The sequence below is a fragment of the Nansenia antarctica genome (assembly GCF_963989245.1).
Source record: "Nansenia antarctica genome assembly, chromosome: 3".
In the NCBI taxonomy this organism is placed as follows: domain Eukaryota; kingdom Metazoa; phylum Chordata; class Actinopteri; order Argentiniformes; family Microstomatidae; genus Nansenia; species Nansenia antarctica.
Window position 1 is genome coordinate 21,682,200 of NC_137688.1, and position 25,134 is coordinate 21,707,333.

Genomic DNA, 25,134 nt, shown 5'->3' on the forward strand with positions numbered 1-25,134 from the left:
ACTAAAAACCCATCTTTTTAATATTGCCTAATATTACCTGCTCTCCTTGGTTTCCAATGTAAGAACTCAAGAAAATGTCATGGTTACAAAGTTGTGTTAAAGGCATTTTCACCAGTATTTTCACCAGATCAAATTTCCATCGCCCAAAAACAAGTTTTCCTTGTTTTTTTCCCATGTTTTCTCACTTTAAAGTGCTCTATAAAGTATCATGGTGTGGGGCTGTTTCTCCTCTCGTGGTACTGGCAGACTTCATATCACTGAAGAACAATGAATGGAGCCATGTACAGAGAGATTCTTGAGATGAACCTGCTGCCATCCACCAGGGTGCTGAGGATGAGACGTGGGTGGACCTTTCAGCAGGACAACGATCCAAAGCATACAGCAAAGGAAACTCGCAATTGGTATCAGAGAAAGAAAATCAACTTGTTGGAATGGCACATCACCTGACTTAAACCCAATTGAACATTTGTGGAAGCATCTGAAGATCCAGGTTCACAATAGGGCCCCCCGCAATCTTCAAGACTTAAAGACAATCTCTGTCTTTAGAAGAGTGGGCCAAAATCACACCTGAATACTGCGGGCGATTAGCTACTTCATACAGAAAAGCGCCTTGAAGCTTAGCTGTCATTACAAACAAAAGCTTCTCCACTAAGTATTGAATTAATTTCAGTTAGTGTGTTCAATACTTTTTCCCTGTTTCATTCCACTTTATTACACAGAACTTTATTTACATATGGACTTTAAGGTTTACATTTTACAGTCGCGCTGTATGGAAGCATATGTGTGGTGGCCTGGGCTCATTATTCGAGCATCCCGATGGGTTGTTGGAGGGGAACGGTTGAAGAGTGGGCTGCGTCTTCCACCAATCAGGGCGTACATGGATGACATGACGACAATAACAACAACAAACGCATGCACCAAACGCCTGCTGGATAAACTCCAGGGAAACATCAAATGGGCACGAATGGAGATTAAACCCAGTAAGTCCCGCAGTATCTCCATTGTCAAAGGCAAGCTCGCCAATGAGAGGTTCCACGTCAACAACGAGCCAATACCAACAGTTCTGGAGAAGCCCATCAAAAGCCTTGGCCGCTGGTATAGCGCAGAACTCAAAGACTCGAAGCAGGTGGAACAACTCAAGCAGGATACAATCAGTGGCCTCAAGCAGATCAACAACACTGCTCTCCCTGGGAAGCTGAAGCTGTGGTGCTTTCAGTTTGGACTGCTGCCCCGTCTCATGTGGCCAATTTCCATCTACGAGGTCACACTATCCCATGCCAACCGGCTGGAGAGACTGGTGAATGCACAAGTGAGGAAGTGGCTTGGACTGCCGAGAGGCCTTAGCAGCATAGGCCTGTATGGCAACGGAGCCCTCTCCCTACCAATCTCAAGCCTGGTGGAGGAGTACAAATGTGCCAAATCAAGGCTGGAAATGACTCTAACAGAATCCCGGGATCCATTCGTCAGAGGTGCTGCTCCAATCCTAGCAACGGGGAGGAAATGGAAGCCATCTGCAGCAGTTGCGGTGGCAAAGACCGCCCTCAGACACCGGGATATAGTGGGGCATGTCCAACATGGCAGAGGGGGCCTTGGCTTGGAAACAACAACACCCACATGGCAAAAGGCTACTCCAACCGAACGGCGGAAGATGGTGGTTGAGGAGGTGCGCCACCAGGAGGAAGCAGCCAGGTGCGCCAAGGCAGTCTCCCAAGCCCAGCAAGGCCGCAGGATGAAGTGGGAGAGCGTGGAGAGGAGGAAAATCACGTGGAACGAGCTGTGGAGCATGGAGTCTAATAGGCTAAGTTTCATCATCAGAGCCACATATGATGTCCTGCCCTCTCCTACCAACCTACATCTCTGGTATGGAGAGGACCCAGCCTGTCTCCAGTGTGCAGCCCCAGCAACCCTCAAACACATCTTGGTGGGTTGCAAGACCAGTCTTACTCAAGGAAGATACACCTGGCGCCACAACCAAGTGCTAAAGTGCTTGGCTGCCGAACTTGAGCACAAGAGGGTAACCACCAACGCCATGCCTCTCAATGCCCAGACTACCTTTCCACGGAAAACAACCTTCATCCGGGAAGGGGAGAAACAGCGGACCAAGCCATCACCTCCAGACTCAGGCCCACTGAACGCAGCCCGGGATTTGGAAATGCGGGTAGACCTCAGCCAGAGGCTCACCTTCCCACCCGAAATTGCAGCGACCAACCTGCGCCCAGACCTAGTCCTCTGGTCCAAGTCCTGCCGGCGTGTCTTCATCGTAGAACTGACGGTCCCATGGGAGGAGGCCATCGATGAGGCATTCGAACGGAAGAAGCTGCGGTATGCCAACTTAGCAGTCGAAGCAGAGGGGCGGGGCTGGAACGTGAAGGTGTGGCCAGTGGAGGTGGGCTGCAGAGGCTTTGTAGCCAGCTCCACCACAAGGCTCCTGAGGGCAGTAGGGATCAGAGGACAGGCCCAACGGAAGGCAATCAGAGAACTGTCCACTGCAGCAGAACGGAGCAGTCACTGGCTGTGGCTGAAACGTAGGGACCCAACATGGGCTCCCAAATGACCACGTGGTACCACCGTGCGACACACACCCAGGCCTGATCAGCCTGTGGTGGGCCAACCTCGGCAGAGGGTGTCTTGTGATAACTGGCCGAAACACCCAATGAGGTCGGGGACCACAACTGAAGATGTGTCGTACTGGTGGCACCACGTGATCATTGCCAAATTCCACTCCACCCAAGAGGACATCTCCAACTCCACTCAATTGTTGTGCTGAATATTTAGGGATTTTAACAACCAGTCCTATTAAGAATCCAGAGAAACGCGCTGCAAATACCGGAAACGCGCTACATATAGAGAAACGCGCTACATATAGAGAAACGCGCTACATATAGAGAAACCATAGGTGAAAGTGGGCCGGAACGGTCCGGTGCTGCGTTCCGGCAAGACTTTCTGTGCCGGAACGCCGTTGGGGGAAGAGATGCAGCTGCCTGTCAATCAAAATCCGATTGCTGCAGAGTGCAGAAGCAATCACGATTCACGATCCATAATTTCCAACAAGGAAACACATGGCTGACGTTATGTTTCGTTGCGTCTATTTTAATACCTTTGAAAAGGACATGTTAACCCGCTTTACAGTAGACCCGACGCGACGCGACGTGGTTGGGTGGGCAGCACTGGGCACTGAGACAGTCCGACCGGGATTACAGTCGCGCTGTATGGAAGCATTATAGTGGACTTTATTCAAATGTTAATGCAATTTGAGATTGCATTTGTATGTTCCACTTTTGCATCCATTCTTTCAGACAATATTCAAATTCAAATGCATTTCTAATGATTTGCATTTTCATTTTCATGTACCTGATGTGCACATTCGCTGTCAATATTAAAATGATAATGCAAAGCCATTTGACATTTAATTTTCAAAGTCATGCGCTGCTTTGTAGCTGACAAAATTCAAAAGTTCATTCTAATGTGAAAATTACTATGCAATCCCAAAATAGCATATTCATTTGCCACTTTTGCCTGCGTTATTTGAGTCAATATTCAAATTGTAATGCAATAATGTGATACGCAATTGCATTTACATGTTCTAGTAAACACATCCGCTTTGTAGCTGACAAAATTCAAATGTTCATTCTAATGTGAAAATGACTATGCAATCCCAAAATAGCATATTCATTTGCCACTTTTGCCTGCGTTATTTGAGTCAATATTCAAATTGTAATGCAATAATGTGATTAGCAATTGCATTTATATGTTCTAGGAAACACATCCGCTCATTAGAATTGCATTTGAATTTGAATATTGTCTGAAAGAATGCATGCAAAAGTGGAACATGCAAATGCAATCTCAAATTGCATTAACATTTGAATTTAGTCCACTATATGCTTCCATAAGCAAGCCGTGTTGCCAGATTGGGCTACTTTTGGTCACACTGGACGGGTGGATTCGGCAGCTTTTAGACTGGTTGGGCTGGAAATTGTCAATTCCATCTGGCAACCCTGGTAGCAAAATATGTGCATACGTATCTGGTACTGGTACTTTCAAGTCGCATCATATTATTATTATTATTATTAATAATAATAATAATATTAATTACAATTTACAATACAAATACAACAATTGGGGGTCCCTCAAAGAAAATGTGGGCGCACTGCGCGCACACAACATCAACCTCCAAGGCTTGATTCTGACCCAGGAAAAACCCTGGTATGTACTGTATAACATGATAGCCATCTATGCACTGTATATAAGATGATGACCAAGGGTCTTTCTGCTGCTGACCAAGGGGTTGAGTTCACTTGATGAGGCCCAATTTTGTTTTAGACTCTGTAGGCTACTGTATTTGTTTATTAAGACTTAAGATATATTATCTGAATTTCTCTTGTTTTATCAAATGTTCCAATTATTTTCATTTCTTGTGCTGGTTTAAAATTGCAGGAAACTAGCACAAATAATTGTGTGGGAGAGAGGGGCCGCCGCTACCAAAACGTGCACAGTTTTGGGTCGCTCCACCACCAAAAACTCTCACTCCAAACTTTTGGTGAAACATGGCAGCCCTAAAGTGTTTCTAATTTCGACACCAACACCACGATGTGTGTGTTCAGGGATGCATGAAGCTGGGGGCAGGAGGAGAACAATATGAAACGATGAAGGTTGGGGTAGTAGCCTATAGTTCCTGTAAGAAACTCAAACCACTTTCACCCCTGAGAGAAACGCGCTGGATATAGAGAAACGCTGCAATTCAGTTCACAACACAACAGAAGTGTTCTCACAACGGAAGTGTTCTGGGGGGGAACGATAAGTGGAACGGACCGGAGACGTGTTTTTGAAGAAGTTCCGAAAAGCAGTTCTGAAGAGGTTGTGGAGTGAAGAGGCGACATAAAAGGTACATATTATATTTCTTATTTATGTCTCCAGATAACATGTGCTGTATTGCAAACCGAAGGGCTCATTCTATGCCTACACCCTACGAAGGGTTCGTAGAAGCTTGTGCAGTGGAGGGATTCTTTATTGGGAATTAGCCGTTGGATCGTATTCAGACATAACGTAGGCTGGTTCTGTCAAGATATTTGTTGGCATTATGAGGAGGACAGGTGACTTCCTTAAACCTGTGAGAGGGAAGTCACTTCCCCTTGATGTTCAACCACAATGGTCATCTGACCAACTGTTGGATGCTGCTTTAAAGAAGCTGAAAGATTTTAACCAGGACATGAAAGATGTAGCCTATGTCTTGCTGTACCCCGATGGTCAGGAAGTTCGAAACTTTCCAGGAACAGACACCGCTTTCACAGTGGAGAAATACAAGGAGGCCATTGGAAAGGCCTACCAAAGAATAACACTGTACATTTGCCCTGGTGAACAATTCACAAACAGTTGTAAGTGCAAGTTTCCACCTTGTTTTAAGCTCCACTCTGTAAAACTGAGGCAATGAGTGAAATTCATCTTTATACCCACATCAATTATGCCAATTATTATTTTTCAAAGGTTACAGTGGACAGTCTTCAAGTGAAGATGATGACGGTGTGGTTCAAATGGTTAATTTGGCATCTGGAGACAGTCCACTTTCAGACACCGTGGTCAGTTTGCATCATGGCATTTCTCCTTAAATGAAGTGAATTTAAAATATTTTGATAATATTTTCATTTGATCTAATCTGTCATTTGTGTGTTGTATGCAGGTGTGGGACGGTCCAAATGAAGTGAGCACTCCAAATGAAGTTAGCACTCCAAGAATGGAGAACGTTTTGCAAGGGTAAAACACAGCAGTCAACATGAACTTTTCTTGCACAAGCAGCACAATACAGTACAGCAGTTTAAATTGTTGTTTTTTTCCAGACCTGCCAGACGCTTACAGACAGCATCTCATCAAGTAAGAAAATCCATATCCTCTAGTGTTGAATGTGTGAACCTGAAATTATGAAATGCCTGTAAATAATTTCATTAATTCACCAAGCCAAACTACATGTAATGTGTGCTGTTTTAGTTACTAAGCCAATAACACTGTCATTAAATTAACTGCTAATTTTTGGGGTAAAACTAGAATGGAGGACAAACCGCAGTCCAGGAACAAGACAAATGTGCCCGGGGTCAGAACAACTTCTACAGGTAAGCTGTGTTGACAGATGCAACCTTTACACATTTGCTAGTTTACTCAGAATTGTGTGGATTTTCAATTTATTTCTTGCATCTTTGTCAAATGTTTACGGGCAGTGTGCACCAATATGCCAAATGTGCTGGTATTGTATGTTTTAAACCTAATGTTTTTCAAAGAAACCAGACGAGGATTGACATCTGAATTTAAGCCGTAGGTATTTTTATTTTTCAGCTCAGTGAAGCAGGGTGCACAAGGCGACAGGAAGAAACCCGTGTACTCGGATTCTGGAGAGACTATCTTCTTGACACAGAAGGTTTATTTTAATTATCTCATCATAAACACACTCCCTACCCTGCAGAAGACCTGAACTGTCCCCAGATCTTTTAATTATGTCATCTTGATATCATCTTCTATTGCTGGCAGTTCCATTGAAATATTATATTTTACAACTAAACTAAATCTACTTTTTTCAGAGAAACAAACAGGAATCTTCCTCCAGGACATCCTCATGTTCGCCACAGGACTCGACGCACTGCCTCCCTCTGGGATCCAGCCACCACCCAAACTGCTTTTTCTGCGGACATCACGCTTCCCAATGAGCAGAACCTGCGCCAACACAATAGAGATACCGATGGCCATGAATTACAATGAGTTTCAGAACAACATGGACTTTGGGATACAAAATTCCCCAGGGTTTGGACTACAGTAAACTAAACTGGCTTAACTAGATTTCAGTAGTTAAAGGGTTAACTTTGTTCTTTGAAATGTGTACTCACATATCATGACATATCAGCCATGTTCTTCAGTCTGATATAGTTCTGTACACCAGACTGCCAGGTCAAGGCCTGCATCAGACCAAGCCTTCTCTGCAGGTTCTCAAAGTGTCCCTGGAGATGCTGATCTCCACATGGACTGTAGGTAGACTCCGAAAACAAACTGGCCCAGTTCGTGTGGTGGGACTTTGAACCCACAGTCAGTTCCGCCAAACCTGTGGGTAACAGTTAACTGGCACACTAACTGTACTGTTTTCATTAAAACATGATGTTATAAATGTATCATTGTATCAAAGAATCATTTTTTAGAGAAAAGTATTTCAATTGAAAGCTACTCAACAGGCAACTACAGTTGATTGCATTTTAGACAATTAGAAGTACATGTGAATTGTGAATGTAGAAGTACAAGAATGAAAAAATAATTTTAATTGATAGAACCAAACCTGTGAGGCAGGTTGTACATGACATCTGGTTTCCCAGATGGACAACGAGACTGGTGAACAGGTCTGATGGTGTGTGTGTTCCACTTTTCCCTGCATTCATCAAGGTCCCACTGTAGCACACCCATGAACACAAACCGCACTAGGCATGTGTGCTCATGACTGCCACTGAACAAATCTCTCTCCCTCAGGTCATTCATGAGGTCCATCCAGAATTGAGATCTGAAAAAACACTCAAATTAGAGATGTAGTTTGTTGTAGGTGATGCATTTCCATGTAATGGATTTAGAATTAGCATAATGATCATCAAACAACAGAAAACCTGCAGTGCCACAAAAGGTATTTACTAAATAGAAGGGGTCCCTCTGTGTTTTAAGGTGTTTCTGATCAGTTCAGTGGAATGGAAATCAATGCTCCAACAACTAGATGTACCACCAAGTAATCAGAACGAATGAAATTCCATGGGTATTTTAAGATATACTGTGTTCCCTACTAGGGGTGTAAGAAATATTTTAAAAGTTGAGGACACCTCTGTTTGCGGAAGTATGACCACCAGCTTTCGATTCGTTGGTTTGCTGTTGAGGAGCCATACATATGACTGGCAGGTAATATGGTTTATTATTTAATATTAACACAATTATAGTATTAACATTAATACTAACACAATTATAGTATGGAACCCCAGCCAGGCTGATAACCCTCCGTCGCGGGAGGGGAGAGTGCCTCAGTCGGCTGTGAATTAAGGACAAAACATGGCAGCCTGGAAGACAGGCATCGATATGGTTTATTATTTAATATTAACACAATTATAGTATTAACATTAATACTAACACAATTATAGTATGGAACCCCAGCCAGGCTGATAACCCTCCGTCGCGGGAGGGGAGAGTGCCTCAGTCGGCTGTGAATTAAGGACAAAACATGGCAGCCTGGAAGACAGGCATCGATATGGTTTATTATTTAATATTAACACAATTATAGTATTAACATTAATACTAACACAATTATAGTATGGAACCCCAGCCAGGCTGATAACCCTCCGTCGCGGGAGGGGAGAGTGCCTCAGTCGGCTGTGAATTCCCAATAAAGAATCCCTCCACTGCACAAGCTTCTACGAACCCTTCATAGGGTGTAGGTGTAGGGCATAGAATGAGCCCTTCGGTTTGAAATACAGCACATGTTATCTGCAGACATAAATAAGAAATATAATATGTACCTTTTATGTCGCCTCTTCACTCCACAACCTCTTCAGAACTGCTTTTCGGAACTTCAAAAACACACTTATCGTTCCCCCCCAGAACACTTCCGTTGTGAGAACACTTCCGTTGTGTTGTGAACTGAATTGCAGCGTTTTCTACACTTCCGTTGTGTTGTGAGAACACTTCCGTTGTGTTGTGAACTATATGCAGCGCGTGCGCGTTTCCGGTATTTGCAGCGCGTTTCTCTATATGCAGCGCGTTTCCGGTATTTGCAGCGCGTTTGCCCTTGTCGGCCACCGTAGAGAACAACCTTTTAATACAACTGTGAAATAAACGTGAACTTTTTATAAGACGCTCTCAGTGCCTCTTTATTGAGGGGAACCTGGATTACTGGAGGTTACATTAATACCAAAGTCTGGTGCAAATTTCACTTGAATAGGCTCATTGGAAATACATTTACTGGACAAAATGTTGATGTGTTCAATACTTATTTCCCCCACTGTACCTGTGAAATACATGAATGCCTTGCATCTGTCTGACTAGAATCTGTATTTGAATTTTACCTACTTATTTCAAGTATGTTTACTCAGCATAGTCTTGCGAACACGTCATACAGCCGACAAACATTATTGGACATCCGAACCCTGCACAAACTGTTAATTTTCGCATTCCACCCGCTCATGTGTGTTATAGTTAACTAGGTAGTAGTGGGGATTACTCACCGCATTCATTGCATTGCAATATTTTGGCTTGACTAGCGAGTGTGATTGAGTGTCATTGATTTTCAACAACGTTGAAATTTATTTACATTTTTCAGAATAAAAGTCTGAACATTTGGATTGGTTGCCGACTTGTTCCCCTTTTCACCAGCTGCCATCACACATGATATATAGTTATAGAAAAAATAACAATAACGACAATGATTTAACTAATAGCCTACTTAGCTTATCAAGTGAACAAACAACACAATTAAGATCGGACCAATAACCTGCATGCACAGTGGTTGAATTGTACAATTCAAAGTAAAAAATGTTATTCAACATCATTTTTTTTTATTCAAATTGAGCAATTCAAATTCAAAGTCAGTAATTCAGATTCAGATTCTAGTGGCACAGATCTCTGCCCATACATATTTTACCCCAGATTGTCATGGTAAGAAGAAAAATATTGGGTTTTCATCCTTGAAACGTATTTAATTGGATTCTCTGACCACACAAATGTACAGTTTGACACAAAATGTGTAATTATAGCTATAACAGTAGCAAATATATGGGGTGTGGTAATTGCCAATGGGCTCTGATGTATTGTTGGCGGCCATTTGGAAAAAAAGCAGATCTCACTTGTGTCTTTGGATAAAAGTTTGTCTATCACCCTAAGGTACTTGCATGCCAAAGGGGACATTTGTTGCATGAACTGAAGTCAACGCGCTATATTTTGGTCTAACAGCCTTGACTACTTCTCAATAATCGTATTTTCACATTCGCAAGCTCTCAACGATCATATTCTGCTGTTGCACAATATTCTACTGCGCCCCATAGTGTCTTGGTGGTAAAGTGCAGGCAGTCAAAGGCATACTGTCATTCACAGGAGATTAATGCTGGTGCGCGTAGTTCTTTTGGAAAACGTGTTTATTTTAGAATATTTATCATATAAATAAATATAAATAATACTCATTACATTGACATTTATGATCAAATAATGGTTGTGGTAATGTAAACCCTAACCCCCACAGATGTATGATTTTACTGCTTTCATGGGAGCTCAGACCTTCCTTATGGGAGCTCAGCTCCCATTGGCTCCCACATAACTCGAACCCTGATCTTTAAAATGAGGCCTGGCGCTAGTATGGAGGAGAGTCAGGCAGAGAGCGGGTCTCTGTAACCAAGGCCCTCTCTGCCTGATCCTCCTCCATACTATCAATGTATTAATAAATGTATTAAAAGTAAACTTGCAGGAATACTGTTTTTCAATATACCCTACCTTTAAACCCTGGCTGTAGAGCCTGGGAACATGTTTTATTTTACAGTTCCAGGAGGGAATGCCTAATCAGCATCTGGATATGCCACACCTGTCAGGTGGATGGATTATGTTGGCAAAGGAGAAGTACTCACTAACACAGATTTAAACAAATTTGTGAACACAATTTGAGAGAAATAGGCCTTTTGTGTACATAGAAAAAATCTTAGGTCGTTGATTTCAACTCTTGAAAAAATTGGAGCGAAAACAAGTGTTGCGTTTATATTTTTGTTCAGTATAATTGTTTGCCTGACTGGCCATCGGATTTGGGTTCCTAATAGCTAAAAAGCAATACTGTTTACTTATTTTATGCTATTAAATTAGCAAAGACCTCTGTATCCCTGTAGTTACTGCCAGTCAAACTAAAGGGACTGTTTCCCCCCCAAAAGGGGCGGGGGCATGACGCGAGGGCAACATACCTGGATGCATTGCTCTGATGAATGGTCTTAGGTCTGTCTGCTGAGACAGTAAATGAACAGACTTCTGAACAACATCATGAGATTCATCTGCCCAAAATGAAATAAAATTCCAGATGTATAATTTAGCAATTAGGTCAATAACCATGAACTTGTCAGTGTTTGAATGAATGAATGAATGAATGGTCTTTATTGTCATTTATATAGTACAGGTACCATACAACGAAATTTGGGAGGGGGGGCTCCCCTGGTGCTAGGAAAAAAATACTAAAAACAAGAAGGGAAAAGAGCTGGTTTACATAAATAAAGGCTATATACACTATCCACTATACTATACTATACAAATAAAACACTGTGCTGTACTCTATGCTATGCTATAAATATCCTAATATTTCCTATCTCTGAACCTTATGTGCACGAGGGTTGTCATATTGCACCTAGTATTATTGCACATTCATTTAAAGTGTTGCAGTTTGCAGGTTTGAAATGTTCACAGTTGTGTTTCAGTATTGCACTTGATTACAATCTAGTAGCTGCCATCAAATTGTCTAGATTGTCCAGGGCCTAGAACCTAGGTCTTTGCTGTGTTCAGGGCCTGAATGGCCCTGGGGTAGAAGCTGAGCTTCAGTCTGTTTGTCCTTGCGGACATGGTCCTGAACCGCCTGCCCGAGGGCAGCCGAACAAAGTGTTCGTTCCCAGGGTGGGATGGGTCTCTGGAGATCTTGGAGGCCTTCCTGAGGCAGCTTGTGTTGTACAGCTCTTCCAGAGAGGGGAGGGGGGCGCCGGTTTGCAATGGACCTGACAAATGCAATTGTATTTGTGACTAGACTACAACTTTTTTACATTTGGATGTTGTTGACGTCTAGTCAAAAACTGGGGCTACCTTACGTACTAAAAAGTATATTAAAACACGCTGTTCTGTCCCTTCCACTGGGTGGCGTGTCGGACGTTTGGAACCGCGGGTCGGTGAGAGAGAACCGGATGTTATTAGAAGACGACAGAGGAAGTGACTGATGTGTCAAAGATGGCGCTACACATGTGAAAGGCGTATGTTTGTTTAATGTTATTTATAAATATGTCCCCTTCTCCTTGAAATAAGCCGCTAAAGAGGTTAGAAGGGTAAATACAACGTTTATCCTCATATATGAGCATTTAGGGACCAGGAAGATGTCTGTATTGGGGGAATTAAGTCGAAATGTGCGGCTGTTGCTAGGTCAAATACAAAGATGCGGGCAGAATGGAGCTGGAATCAACCAATATCTGAAGTCAGGTAATGAGGAACATTTTGATATGTCTTGCTAGCTATTGTAGACGACTGATTTCACGAGCTAATCGTGTTCACAGTTTATTTCGATTTCCCATGACCCGTTCATACTAGTGTTATCAAAGCTAATCTGATATCCTCGCCTCTTCACCCCCCCCCCTCCCTCACCCCTTCATCCCCCCCCCTCGCCCCTTCATCCCCCCCCCTCGCCCCTTCATCCCCCCCTCCCTCACACCTTCATCCCCCCCCTCCCTCGCCTCTTCCTCCCCCCCCTCCCTCGCCTCTTCCTCCCCCCCCTCCCTCGCCTCTTCCTCCCCCCCCTCCCTCGCCCCTTCACCTCACCCCAGTTCGTTGTTTAAGCCAGACGGCTCCACAATCCGAACCTGCTGCTGATGACAACGAAGCCGTGAACCCGACGTTCGTGAACAGAAACCCACGGAACCTTGAGCAGATGGCTTTAGCGATTAAGGACAGGGGATGGAAACATATCTGGCCCCACCGTCAGTTCTACCACAGGTGTGTGTCTCTGTTCACAATTTCTCCCTGTCATTACTCAGCAGTAACATCTTTCATTTGGCAATAGTTTCTCCTCTACTTGTCCAACTGCTCTTTCTTCCCTTCTGCCTTGTGCCCTTTCCCCTAATCTTCTCCACCTCTTTTTCCTCTCAGGTTGGTGTTTTCTCGTTCCCAGAGCCATGTGACAGCAGAGGTGTTCTCCAGTGGTTCTCCAATTCCGGTGCTGTCCTGTTCCACGAAGGAGTGGGCTATGAAGCGGGAGTTGAGTTCCACACGCTGTGTGTCAGCATGCCAGGCTGTGGGCGAAGTGTTGGCACAGAGGTGTTGCCAGGCTGGTATTACCAGGATGGTGTACCGTGAAATCCCCTGGCAGTACCGCTCCGATGCTGTGAGTACAGGCAGTAGGATGTGTGTGGGTGTGAGTATGAGATGGAAAGTGGGGTCTTTTCATTTCATCCTCAGACCTCTGGGCCCAATATTTCAATATTTTTTAATCCAGATTTCTTTTTTTGCTATCCAGAATCAGATACTCTGGTTGATTTTGAGTAGTATGGGGGAAATCAGCCAGATCTAGCCTAGATAGCAAAAAAGAATCAGGATCATTCTCATCCAGATTAAACATTTTGAAATTTCGGGTTATTTGGGTATGGGGTGGGGGGAGAAGACAACGATGAGTACATTGGCATGCTCAACTCACTTTGTTGGTTTTCAGGGTGCTGGGGTCACAAAGACATGAAACAAGGGGGAAAAAACCTGCAATCACTGGAATCGCTGTTTGTAGTTCTCATTCATAATGATAGCAGCAGTCAAACCGTCAATCAAAACTACAGTGATCCAGTGAATGCTGTTTTTACTTAAGATAAAAAAACGTTTAATCTGAAATTAATTGTGTAGATGAGGATAGGGATTGAGAAGGCAAGTGTGTGTGTATTTGTAAGGGTTTTGGGAGTAAACAGCAGAGAGAGATGCATTTAATGTTTTAAATGGTTCCTTATTTTCAGGTGCAGTCATTTCGGATGGCGTTGAAAGAGGGAGGAGTCACCCTGAGTGAACCACGGCGGAAATACATTGGGACCTAAATTAGGGGGTTGAGTTTCCTTTCATATGTTTGTTTTGAATACAAAAGTACATTTTAAGACCCCATATTCTGAATGATATTCCCCCCGTGAACATTGTCTTTACCGTGATCAATGAACTTCCACAACACAAGCGTTTCTTCTGAACATCAGTATGTGATTCAATAAAGAAGCAGAAAAAGAACATGTGGTTGCAGTGAAATCATTTATTCATTCATTCATACAGTATAGGTGTAAACAACAATGTGTTGGAAACAGGGGAGAGGGGACAGCACAGCACTCGACCAGAGATCATTAATGATACCACAAGTCACTAATCTATTCAACCTGATCATTAATGATACCACAAGTCACTAATCTATTCAACCTGATCTTGGAACAGCAGAGGATGGCTCAGGCAGTGTGTGTGGTGTAGAGGACGTTGTATATATTTTTAACATTGCCAGATGGAGATTAAGCAAAAGATCACTGGAACTACAAGAAAACCAACACAAGGAACATTCCACCATTAACAATGGTTGAGGATATAGTAAACTAGGGAAAGTTAAGAAAACTTTCACCACACAAAATGTACCACATTCAAATCCCCCCAAAACAAAAAACAGCCTGAACATCTGGGGCCAATTCCTGCTAACCTTGAAAGGGAGATGATCGCGGGATGAACACTTGCTAAGCCAGAGTGTACACGTGCACTTCTGCTCATGCATTTAAAAGTGTTGGATTGGTGCAAGCATGTCGTACACCAGTCCATTCCTTTCACCTCCACAACAGGGCATGTATGAGCAGACTTCCAATAGATCATCCAGCCATCATGTTACTGTTACGGTTGGCAGCGATTGGCTTGCACTTTCACCCAATCATGTACATGTACAAAAATGTCCATGTTCACCAGCAAGCTAATAGGACATGCACACAGGCATGCAGGTTCATACTGCATAACATCCCAGCCAAGCAAGATACATACACCCTTGATCAATTATGAAAAGCTAAAACCACAGAGAAATAACAATATATTATAAATAAAACAATTAGGGTTGATGGATTTTTAGGGCGAAAACTTGGTTACTTTGGTCCCACGTCCAAGGCACTCGAACAGAAAGGCTGTTACGTGGTACGACAGTGTGACCTCAGATAGAATCACACTACATCACTACAACTACACTACAACTAAAATCAGAGGTTTAAACCTTCTAGGATATTTTATCAATACCCTTGTTGGTCTCAAAATAATCAAATGTTCATTGGCACATTAGAACACATTGGCATACAGTTTGGTGCATTACAAGCCTAACTTGGTCCAGGAGGCACAGCTTATAGACACTCGATATTCATTCTCCCAGATGTCAATACGTCTGAGTCAACCCCAGGACTGACTTTTAAAAATGAAATAATTCGAAGTTTTGAACATCGAGCCAGACATACAGTATAGTGTGGATACAATAAAAACCCATTTGGGGCTCCACTTTGCTTGAGCTAATAGTGCTAAACTGAGCAAGCATACCTACAAATAAAATATCCAACAACTCAAAATACTTGAGAGTATGACTTTTATTGCAGTTTGTCTATTCTCATTTAGTAACTCCAAAGAGTTGCTGTATTCAAAGCTCCCATTGGACTGTGTCATCAAGTTTATTAGAAATAGTACAGTTAAAGGAGCCTGTTGGAAATATGCCACGCGTTGACGTTCTAAATATCCCCCGTAATAATAATAATAATAATAATAATAATAATAATAATATAACCCCACCGAAATGGACTTGCAGTGTAGGACATTAGCTGTTGTGTCTGTACTTGAATGTTACATAATTGCACCTTAAAGATGGTTGACATTTCTCACCTTTTGGCACTTTTTGCTCAAGCAAATTGGAGCCCTCTATGTACCATCATAGAATTCTCAGACTACAATAGATCTGGATCTTATGTGCATTTAAAAACCCCCAAAATAAAAGGGCACCTAAAATACATAAAATACACACAATAACCACCTTCTGTGGCACAATAAAGCCTCAAATTCACAGAGAGAAAATAGTTTTAACAGAACAGAATAATTATTGCATAGATCTCATTCAACCATGGAGAGGCGACGTCAAAAGAGAGAGAGGAAGAGTAAAACTCCAGACTTGTATGGTGGGAGCACTGAAATACACAAGAACATGTCCATGCATTCTCACTTCAGTGATTCATTCTATGGACCAGGGGAGGCAGATCTCGGAGGACGGACTCATTGTCATGCATGGAACTGAATGAGGAATGGTACCAAGTTTGATGCCATTCCTCATTCCATTCCACGCATTACAATGAGGCCCATCCTCTGATTTCTGCCTCCACCAGCTATGGACCCCAAGTCTAAACAGAAAATAGGCTTTGGTCTTCATATTCTGATGTAATAATACTGCAGTGACATATAAACATTAAAAACAGTGAGCTGTCACATCACAACTGATATGATGTAATGGTTCTGAACAGTGTGATACAACACTAGAGCCCAAAAAGAAATCATGTGCAAAAAAGAATACTAAATAAACGCATGATGCTTAAATACTCTTATGATATGATGCTATGCTACAGAGTTTAAGTAATTTCATATATAAATATATTTAGGTGATTCTCTCTCATGTTAACAGCTTGAAAGATGGCAGAACAACTAAACTCTTCCTATTAGTGTCTCCCCTCGGCTTCTCTCTCTTCCCCCGTCTCCCCCGTCTCCCTCTACCTCTCCCTCCATAATGTTTACCGCCCTTCAAGAGGTTTCTCATCGTCTTTCCCCGTGTCAGGTTTGTCTTGCCCCTCCTCTTCCTGTGTTCTGGGTCCTGGTAGGCTGCGAGGCTCAGGGGAAACATCCACACAGGCTCTCTGGTGCATCAGACCCCTCCTTCCATGGCTCCGTCTTCGTTGTCCTGGAGACCTCCGTTGACCAGCTACCAACTAAGCCAAGGAATGATAAAGGTGCAATCCGTAAGATTTCCACATACAAATGGCTCATGGAAAAATCACTGACAAGTCTATAGTGGTATAGAAAAATAAATAAGCAGTGTTGTGCTTGACAATTCCCTCCCCTCTCGTTCACTTCCTATTCTCTCTTTCTTTCCTCCTCTCTTACCTGATCACTCCCTTGCTCCACATCCAGCTCACTGATGGACTGCATAAGAGAGAAGAGGTTCATCCTGCCACTGCGGTTAGGGCTCTGACACACCTGGGAACCGAGAGAGAGGGAGAAAGACAAACGAAAAGAGGCGTGAGGACAGAGACAGACAGGGCGAAAAAGGTGTGAGAGTAGGTTTGTTTTCAGGTTATTTTAGGTACTGGTTCCACAAAGAAGACATTCACAGTCGTAGGCGTATTCTCAATTGTTAGAAAGACGACTCCTCTCGTCTTCTCCTCCATCCTCTCCTCAGTCCTCCACTTGCATCCTGCTGCAAAACGCATTGGAGGAGAAGATCTAGTTGTCCTCCCCCTCGATATGACTCCTCCACTGCTTTTTGAGGCTGCGAGAAGTCGTGTTCCTAACAATTGAGGAAAGGTTTGTGTCTAAGGCTATAACCTTGTGAGCGAGACTGCCTACCTTGTCACTCTCCTGTACAGTGATGGTGGGATTGGCCCCAGGCGACTCTGTGGGAGGATCTTCTTGGGCAGTCTCAGACGCGGGGGCAGGCTCTTCAAACACCTGGATGAGAGGGAGAGAGAGAGAGAGAGAGAGAGAAGGGAAAGACATTTAGATTCCACTGAGAGTACCAAAGCGTTCAAATATCAAACATTACATTTCCATAAAATAATATGAAGAGGACTCATGATAAGTTATATCTATGATGCAATTGTCACCATTACCAATGTATCTACCTCCACATCATCAACCTCATCGGCACTCTCCATGTCATCTTCCTCATCTTCTTCCTCATCCTCTTCTCCCTCACTTTCTCCCTCCTCTCCCTCCTCGTTCTGCACTGACTTTCTCTGCTGCGATTTCCGCCTCCAGAGGGCGCTGTGGCGCTGCTGACTGGAATACAGGGTACACAACACAAGGGAGTCACACACACACCACACACACCACACACACCACACACACCACACACACCACACACACCACACACACACACACCACACACACCACACACACCACACACACACACACACACACACACACACCACACACACACACACACACACACACACACACACACACACACACACACACACACAGTAAGGGCGTGCAGACCTGGCGCTGAGGATGCCGTTGTAGGTGTGAAGCTGCTTCATAAAGCCGTCGTTGGGCTTGACGATGGGCCGCCGGTCCTTGACGTAGTTCAGGGCCACCTCCAGAGACCAGCGCAGCTGCTTCATGGCGTACGCCATCACAGTGGACGAAGAGCGAGACACACCCATCTTACAGTGCACCAGCACCGCCTGACCACTCTGCCTGTAGAGGGGGGGAAGGAGAGAGAGGTTGCATCGCAAGACTCTTCCCAGACTACCACTCTCAAAAATCAACCGGACGCATCATCACTGTCAGACTGACACTGGTGAGGCTTCACCCCAATGCAAAAAAGTCCAAATATGACGGATCATCACTGTGAGACTGCAAACAAGTGTGGCAACGATACTTTTTCCATTTGATTACAGTCTAGGAGGAGGAAGAGGAGCAGGATGATGGTGAGGAGGAGGAAGGTAGGGCTACCTGGCTGTGTTGATGAAGGTGTAGGTGTCTTTCCAATGCGGGAGCAGGTCTGTGGCCTCCACGTCGTACACCCTGATGTTCATGTAGGTAAAGGACTCGGGAAAGAAGTTATCGATCTCCCGCGTCACATTCAGGATGTAGCCCACACTGCAACAGCATGGGCAGACACTTAAAACTGTAGTTACCACTCACCACATACACAACCCAACACATTATTTACAGGTTAACAACACATTCACACACACACACACACACACACACCATTATCCACAAAAGAACACACACACACACACACACACACACACACACACACACACAAGATGAAAGGCTTACTTGTTTTTCTGTAGCTCTTCAAAGTTGGCTGCATTCCACTCAGAGCCCTAGAATCAGACACACAAACACAAGCCTTGCTCAAAAGCCTGGGAAGGAAAGGTGGAGAGCCAACTTTTCACAAACTGTAAACAGAGAGACTGTAGAAAGAAGAAGTGAAGAGTCGCATGACCTTTTCTTGACTAAAGCACACTTCCTGTGATGCCCAGGCCAGCAGTATTGCCATGCCTTTTAATAAGTGAGTAATAGCATTCCTCATCTTCTGTAGCCTGATTCTGTTTTTACTTCACCTAAACAAAAACACAATGGGCCTAGAAAGTGTGACGCAAAAGTCATTTGGAGTGATTGGATCCACCTTCAAACAAAACATGAAACTGAACCACCCAACCATACTCATAGTGTTTTAGATTGGTCCAACTCTAGCTTTTTTTTTTCTTCCAAGAGCGTGTTCATTTGTTTGAATGCCATGTCAGGCGGATGTGTGAAGTGAAACAGAATGTTGGAGCGATCAAGCTGGTTCTACCAGATGGGGTGAGGGGTTCACTCACCAAGTAAAGGTAGTCAAATATTTTGGAGGGTTTGTCCATCTGTGCCAGGGTAACCATCATCTCGTTGTCAATGTACTCCTTGTAGCTTTTCATGTCAACACCAAGCCTGCCCTCCAGAGAACTGCGGACCTGGGGAAGCACATGACAGGTTGGCCAACCGGAGAGGAGGACGCCATCTCTACCCCCCCTTCGAGTATGTATTCAATGACATTTTAATTACTATTCAAAAAAATTATAATCTAGAATTCTGCTCAGTTGTCTGGTACTCAACGTGTTGTATCAAATGGATAGTGTTTCAGTCAGTGGAAGATAGCTACAGAGACAATAACCATTGTCAACTCGCTCTCTTTTCAGACTCTCTCGGTCATTCCTCGGTTGCCAGACATTTGATCAGTGATATCACGTATACAACGGTGGCCTACTTCTATTATTATTTATTTATTAAAAGGATCCCCATTAGTTAGTCTTCCAGGGGTCCGAATCTGTTACATCATATACAACATCACATTTGTGTTCCATTATGTTCATCACATGTGCACTTTAATTATGTTCGATTTTGTCTGCAGGTCTTGTAGATCAGCCTCGACCTCATCTGACTCTGACCTGGCTGGGTACATTACAGCATCCCTCTCTCTCCTCTCTGGGCCCCAGGGAGAGTAGCTGCTGCATGAGCAACATCTAATAGGATCCTAATAAACCATCTCCGTGGTACCTGTTTTGAAGTGATGTTCTCCAGGTCTTCTGTCCTCATGATGTCTCTGAGCTGCTCTTTGATCTGCATCTCCACAGACAGTCTCTCTGACGAGCTACACACGTACACACGCGCACACACATAATGTAATATGGCCTCACACTCACACACCCCCACCCTCACACACCCCCCCCCCCACACACACCCACACACACACACACACACCTCTGGCCATCGCTGTCCCTCCTGACCGACTCCAGGTCCGTCATGGCCCCCCACTCGTTGAGGCAGAAGCGGTCTGACTCCACGTGGCTGAGGTAGTGTTGGGCCCAGTCCAGCCCACAGCCTGGGATCACCGCTCCCTTCACCGCGCGCTCACAGCAGCCATGCAGCGACTGCAGCACTGACCTGGAGACAGCAAGGAGGACACACAGGTGTCAGGGTCTACAGACAGGAGAAATGCTGAAGAACTGCCCTGGAGTCAGCAAAGTACACACAAACAAACACACAGGGGTCTACGGGGGTGACTGTTGGAAAGAAGGGGTAGGGGGGAAGAGTCTAAAGAAGTCATGTTTCTATCACCATAAAGGGGTGATATAATCACCTAGTAATAAGCAAGAGAGAACACCTTTAATGGGGATGGACTTGATGGGACGTGCACTTCGAGATTGGCTTTCAGAGACATTATAATACTTACCACATAGTCTGTATGGAAACAGGTTTGAAGATTCTTATCTCCTCTGCTGATGTGACACTGAAACCACTGAAAAGGAGAGGGGGGAGAGTGAATTCCCAATGGAAGAGAGGAAAGGAAGTAATGAGCAGGCAAAGACAAGAAAGAGAGGAAGAAGGAAAAAGAGAGTAATCAACAGATAGCAGGGGGGTGAAAACGAGATGTTGAGAAAAAACAAGAATATGGATGAGGTGAGAAGGAGAAAGAAGTGCAATAGAGAGAGAGAGAGAGGGGCGACCGAGAGAGAGAGAGAGAGAGAGACAGCGTGACAGGGAGAGAGAGAGAGAGAGAGACAGAGTGACAGAGAGAGAACATGAAGACACGGCGAGGTGTGAGGCGAGGTGCGAGCCTGCTAATGGCAGACACCCTGTGTGTGGTGTGAGAGTGACGAGGCTGCCGTTCAAAGGCACCTACATTTGACAGGAGGGGGCTGAAGAACTGGCCTGGAGGCAGCAAAGTAGACACAAACAAACACAGATACAACATGCGAGCACCATTCCCTCAGCACCTCATGTCCACGGGCCAGGCAGGGCCACAACATGACTAGGTCACTGCTGTTTTACAGGTTTCATTCAGCTCCAGACAGGTGAAAAGAGTCCTCAAAAACTCCTCTTTCATAATTCTGGCATCAAAAGCAGCATACCTGTAATCTGATCTAAGATCTGTTTTCCCTCCCTCCATGTTAATCGCTATCATTAGGACAGCAAACTGACCCAGGACCGGCACACAGTTACATCTTCCAGCCTCAGACCCACACTTCCTGAAGCCGTCCAATCAAATCACTTTCAGGTTACAGAATTCTGAACAAAAACAGGTCAAACCTTCCCACAAACCTAAAAGTAGGTGCCTACACTGACACAATACATTTTACATTTGCATTTAGCAGACGCCTTTATACACAAAGCAACATACTTAGACAAATAAGTGAATCATCTATCTATCAGTCATCGCAAGAAAAGTATGCTCTGCTTGGGCCATTGTTTAACAAGCCATCAAATAGTGTTTACATGGTACAGATGTTTTACATGTTTAGATAAGGGGTGACATAGTTATAGAAACAGTTATAATCTAGGGAGGTATGACTAAAGAATATAAACAGAGAGATTACTCATTCATACTATCTTTGGCCAATCTCCAAAACACCAGGCCAACTGTACTGGGGCATAGTACTCTGTTATTTCCTGGTGTCCTTGTTTTCCCTCCTCTTTCAGTTAATTCCTTCATCTTTCCCTCTGCAGAGAAGCATGTTTATTCTCTTACCCATCTCCATCCAAAAAGACTTGTGTGTCACTCCATACAGGTATTACAAGGCCAATGGTGCACTGGTCACTGAAAGAGAGAAGGAGAGAGGGAAGGAAGAGGGAGGGAGAGAGAGAAACAAAAGAGTCTGTTTTATTGCTTTGGCAAAGCTTGGATTGTATGAGATATCACATCATAATAAGGAAATCAATTTTTATCTAGACCTGTCTGACGTGACTAAGACAACACTGTATGTCAGTCGGATGTAACCACAGTAACAACACACACCTGTCTGTGTCGGGGAAGTCCATGCCCAGGAGGACGCTCTCTTGTTTGCTACTGAGGGTGGAGATCACAATAAGATATCTCACTCTGACTGGACTGACCGACTCCAACTTCACAGCCTGCAAGAGGGGAGGGAGGAATAGAGAAGAGAGGGAGGGAGGGAGAAAGAAGGGAAAGAGACAAAAGGAAACAGTTGTATAACTAGTGGGAGGGATTAATGGGGGCGAAAATGCCCATGTAACTACTGCTTTTGTCTGCATCCTATTACTGTCCTCAGGCCATCATGGGTCAAAACAGCAGGAGAACAGAACCATGCCTGTTCTATTCATTCTACCTCTGTGCTACGGACAGCCAAAACAACAGAATATAACTTTATTGTCCACCCGACGATGGACAGCCAAAATAACAGAATATAACTTTATTGTCCACCCGATGATGGACAGCCAAAAGAACAGAATATAACTTTATTGTCCAGACGACAATGGACAAGCCCCTCACCAGTTTGATCGTGTCCTCTGGTCTGAGCAGTGACACCATGGCGTGCAGGTGTCTGTGCTGCGTGTCCGAGGCTCCGCCCCCCAGCTTCATGGGCGCAGGGTGAGTGGGCGATGTCTCCTCATGATGCGTCTCCCGTTCCCCCTCTTCCAGGAGGAGGACCACCCCCTTCACCAGGGCGAAGCTCTCTCTGTTACCAACCATTCAACACAGGAGAATGAGAAAGACACCGACTGACCCTCAGAAAGCAGATTCCATAGCGATCATGAAAATCTTAATTAGGAAAAAACAAATAAAAATGGCAATAATCTACCTTTTCTGAAGTCTCCCTCTTCTTGGGATGCTTTCATCCTTCAAGAAATGTCATGTAAAATTAGGCCTGTAACAATTCCAAATGTTGTGGTACAATTGTATCCTCATCAATAAAAAAGGGACTGTGTGTCATATAGTTATGTGTAGTTATGTGTTTTTAGCATGTTCATGTTCTATCAGTATGTTGTGATGTGCTTAACATGCAGAGCAGCTATCTATGTTCGCAATGTTCTTTGTCGTTAGCCAGCTAGCTAGCATGTTGGAGCACACAGTCAAGATTGCCATGAAACAATTTAATTGCCATTAGACAATTATTTCATAATTGTTACTGGCCTATGTAAAATAATAGGTTAGTCAACATATTCCATTCAGTACAATTACAATCTGACAAATGTGAGGCAAATGTGAGCCTTAAATGTAGTCAGACTGTCACCTAGTGAAGACTCTTCTTTAACTGATTTAATCTAAGGTGAGGTAGGGTATCTGGAGAGGTGTGTGTGTGTGTGTTTGTGTTTGTGTGTGTGTGTGTGTGTGTGTGTGTGTGTGTGTGTGTGTGTGTGTGTGCGCGCCTGTGTAGTTGAAAGAATGAGCAATAAGCTCAAGAGTGAAATGTGCTGTTACAAAGATAAGAGCCAGAGGAAACCACTACAGAAGGAGCGAGGGAGTGAGAAATAGAGGAACAGGGAGGCAGACGAGGAAAGAGAATGAGAGAGTGTTGAGGAGAAAGAGAGAGAGAGAGAGAGAGTGCGGGAGAGAGAGAAGTATAAAGGCTTCAGCGGGATGAAACTTGAGACAGTAACATTACCTGTTATGCAACTGACATGTCCAGACAGACAAGAGAAAGAGAGGAGGGGTGGGCGGGAGGACAGGAGAGGGGGAACGATGAGGGTATGAAGAGAAGGAGGAAAAAAAAACGAGTACAGTTTTAATCATTAGTGACAGAGTATGCAGGGTAACGAGGGGGGGGGGGGGGGGCGGGTAGAGGCAGAGAACTATCTTTTGGGTTTAGCTGGGAAGAGAAATTGGAGAACAGTGCCTGATGTGTTAGCGCACTCATACCATGGCGTGAGGCCTTGAAAGTAACAAGGTTTAAATAATCCTGTTAAAGTCGCTCTGATGGTTCAAGTAAAAGACAAATAGAGGGAGTGGGACAAGAAGAAAGATAAGAGACACTGGGAGAGGTTGATGAGTGAGTGAGTGAGTGAGTGAGTGAGCGAGTGAGTGAGTGAGTGTTATCATCCCAAACACTGTCAGTTTGGTGGTAGTGAGGGTTTGGGCAGGGGTAGATTCGATTCCTGTACATGCAGCAATCACCTTGTCCTCTACGTACACTCAATGACATGGGCATATCTATGGCATGTTTCCCCTCAAGTTACTGCGTCTGTGTCAATCAATAATGCAATCACTGCCGTGGCCATCCACAGAGGCACAATTACCCATATCATCACTTTATCAACAGGGTACAATATGCTGAGATGACATGAACGACAGGATCACCCAGATTCATAACAACAGCCTCGGGCTGAAATTGTTTATTAACCAAATTAAAAGGATTGTGGTTGAATAGGCTAAAGCAGGCGTAGTCTTCAGCGTATCAAATCACACAGTGTACGCTGTGTCATATGATGTTAAAGTGAATGCACTGTCATGGGAGATAAACAAGTGGTATTGAGCTGTGTGTGTGTGTGTGTGTGTGTGTGTGTGTGTGTGTGTGTGTGTGTGTGTGTGTGTGTGTGTGTGTGTGTGTGTGTGTGTGTGTGTGTGTAACCCGGCCAGAGGGCTCACCGGGGCGTTGGAGATAGAAGGAGATCGATGCAGGGTTAGGAGAGCCATCACGACACTGCAGGAGGAGCTGGGGGGTCCTGGGGGGTCCCTCAGTAAAAGATGTGTGCGTGTGGGCGTGGTCGATTCACAGAGAATAATCTGCCGCGACAGTTTGAGGAGATCATCAAATAACCTTTCATAAAAAATAAAAAATAAAGCATATAATGTTATGCTGGAATCAAATGTTGATCATAAAAACAATAAATGCGTGAGCG

At 44.1% G+C, this 25,134-nt stretch overlaps 2 protein-coding genes across 2 annotated transcripts; one reads left to right on the forward strand and one right to left on the reverse strand.

Annotated features, from left to right (window-relative positions):
* Positions 1 to 11,950: 11,950 nt before the first annotated feature.
* On the forward strand, positions 11,951 to 13,953 carry mrpl18 (mitochondrial ribosomal protein L18). The gene is made up of 4 exons (XM_080525323.1): positions 11,951 to 12,204; positions 12,546 to 12,714; positions 12,868 to 13,102; positions 13,716 to 13,953. Exons 1-4 carry the CDS (start codon positions 12,102 to 12,104, stop codon positions 13,791 to 13,793), a joined length of 585 nt encoding a protein of 194 aa, XP_080381449.1. The 5' UTR covers positions 11,951 to 12,101; the 3' UTR covers positions 13,794 to 13,953.
* A 102-nt stretch (positions 13,954 to 14,055) lies between these two features.
* LOC308153544 (protein phosphatase Slingshot homolog 3) lies at positions 14,056 to 24,928 on the reverse strand (the record flags this gene model as incomplete). The annotated part of the gene is made up of 16 exons (XM_080526720.1): positions 14,056 to 16,715; positions 16,891 to 16,983; positions 17,353 to 17,454; positions 17,628 to 17,784; positions 18,004 to 18,204; positions 18,463 to 18,609; positions 18,796 to 18,842; positions 19,341 to 19,469; positions 20,053 to 20,146; positions 20,257 to 20,439; positions 20,729 to 20,794; positions 22,025 to 22,093; positions 22,292 to 22,407; positions 22,787 to 22,973; positions 23,097 to 23,134; positions 24,881 to 24,928. 16 exons carry the CDS (start codon positions 24,926 to 24,928, stop codon positions 16,521 to 16,523), a joined length of 1,872 nt encoding a protein of 623 aa, XP_080382846.1. The 3' UTR covers positions 14,056 to 16,520.
* Positions 24,929 to 25,134: the final 206 nt, after the last annotated feature.

Excerpts from the sequence above, each read along its gene's own strand:
- mrpl18 (XM_080525323.1), top strand. The coding sequence starts at position 12,102 with ATGTCTGTATTGGGGGAATTAAGTCGAAATGTGCGGCTGTTGCTAGGT. Across the intron at positions 12,715-12,867 it reads CACCGTCAGTTCTACCACAG|GTTGGTGTTTTCTCGTTCCC; the intron begins GTGTGTGTCTCT and ends TTTTCCTCTCAG. Across the intron at positions 13,103-13,715 it reads GGCAGTACCGCTCCGATGCT|GTGCAGTCATTTCGGATGGC; the intron begins GTGAGTACAGGC and ends CCTTATTTTCAG.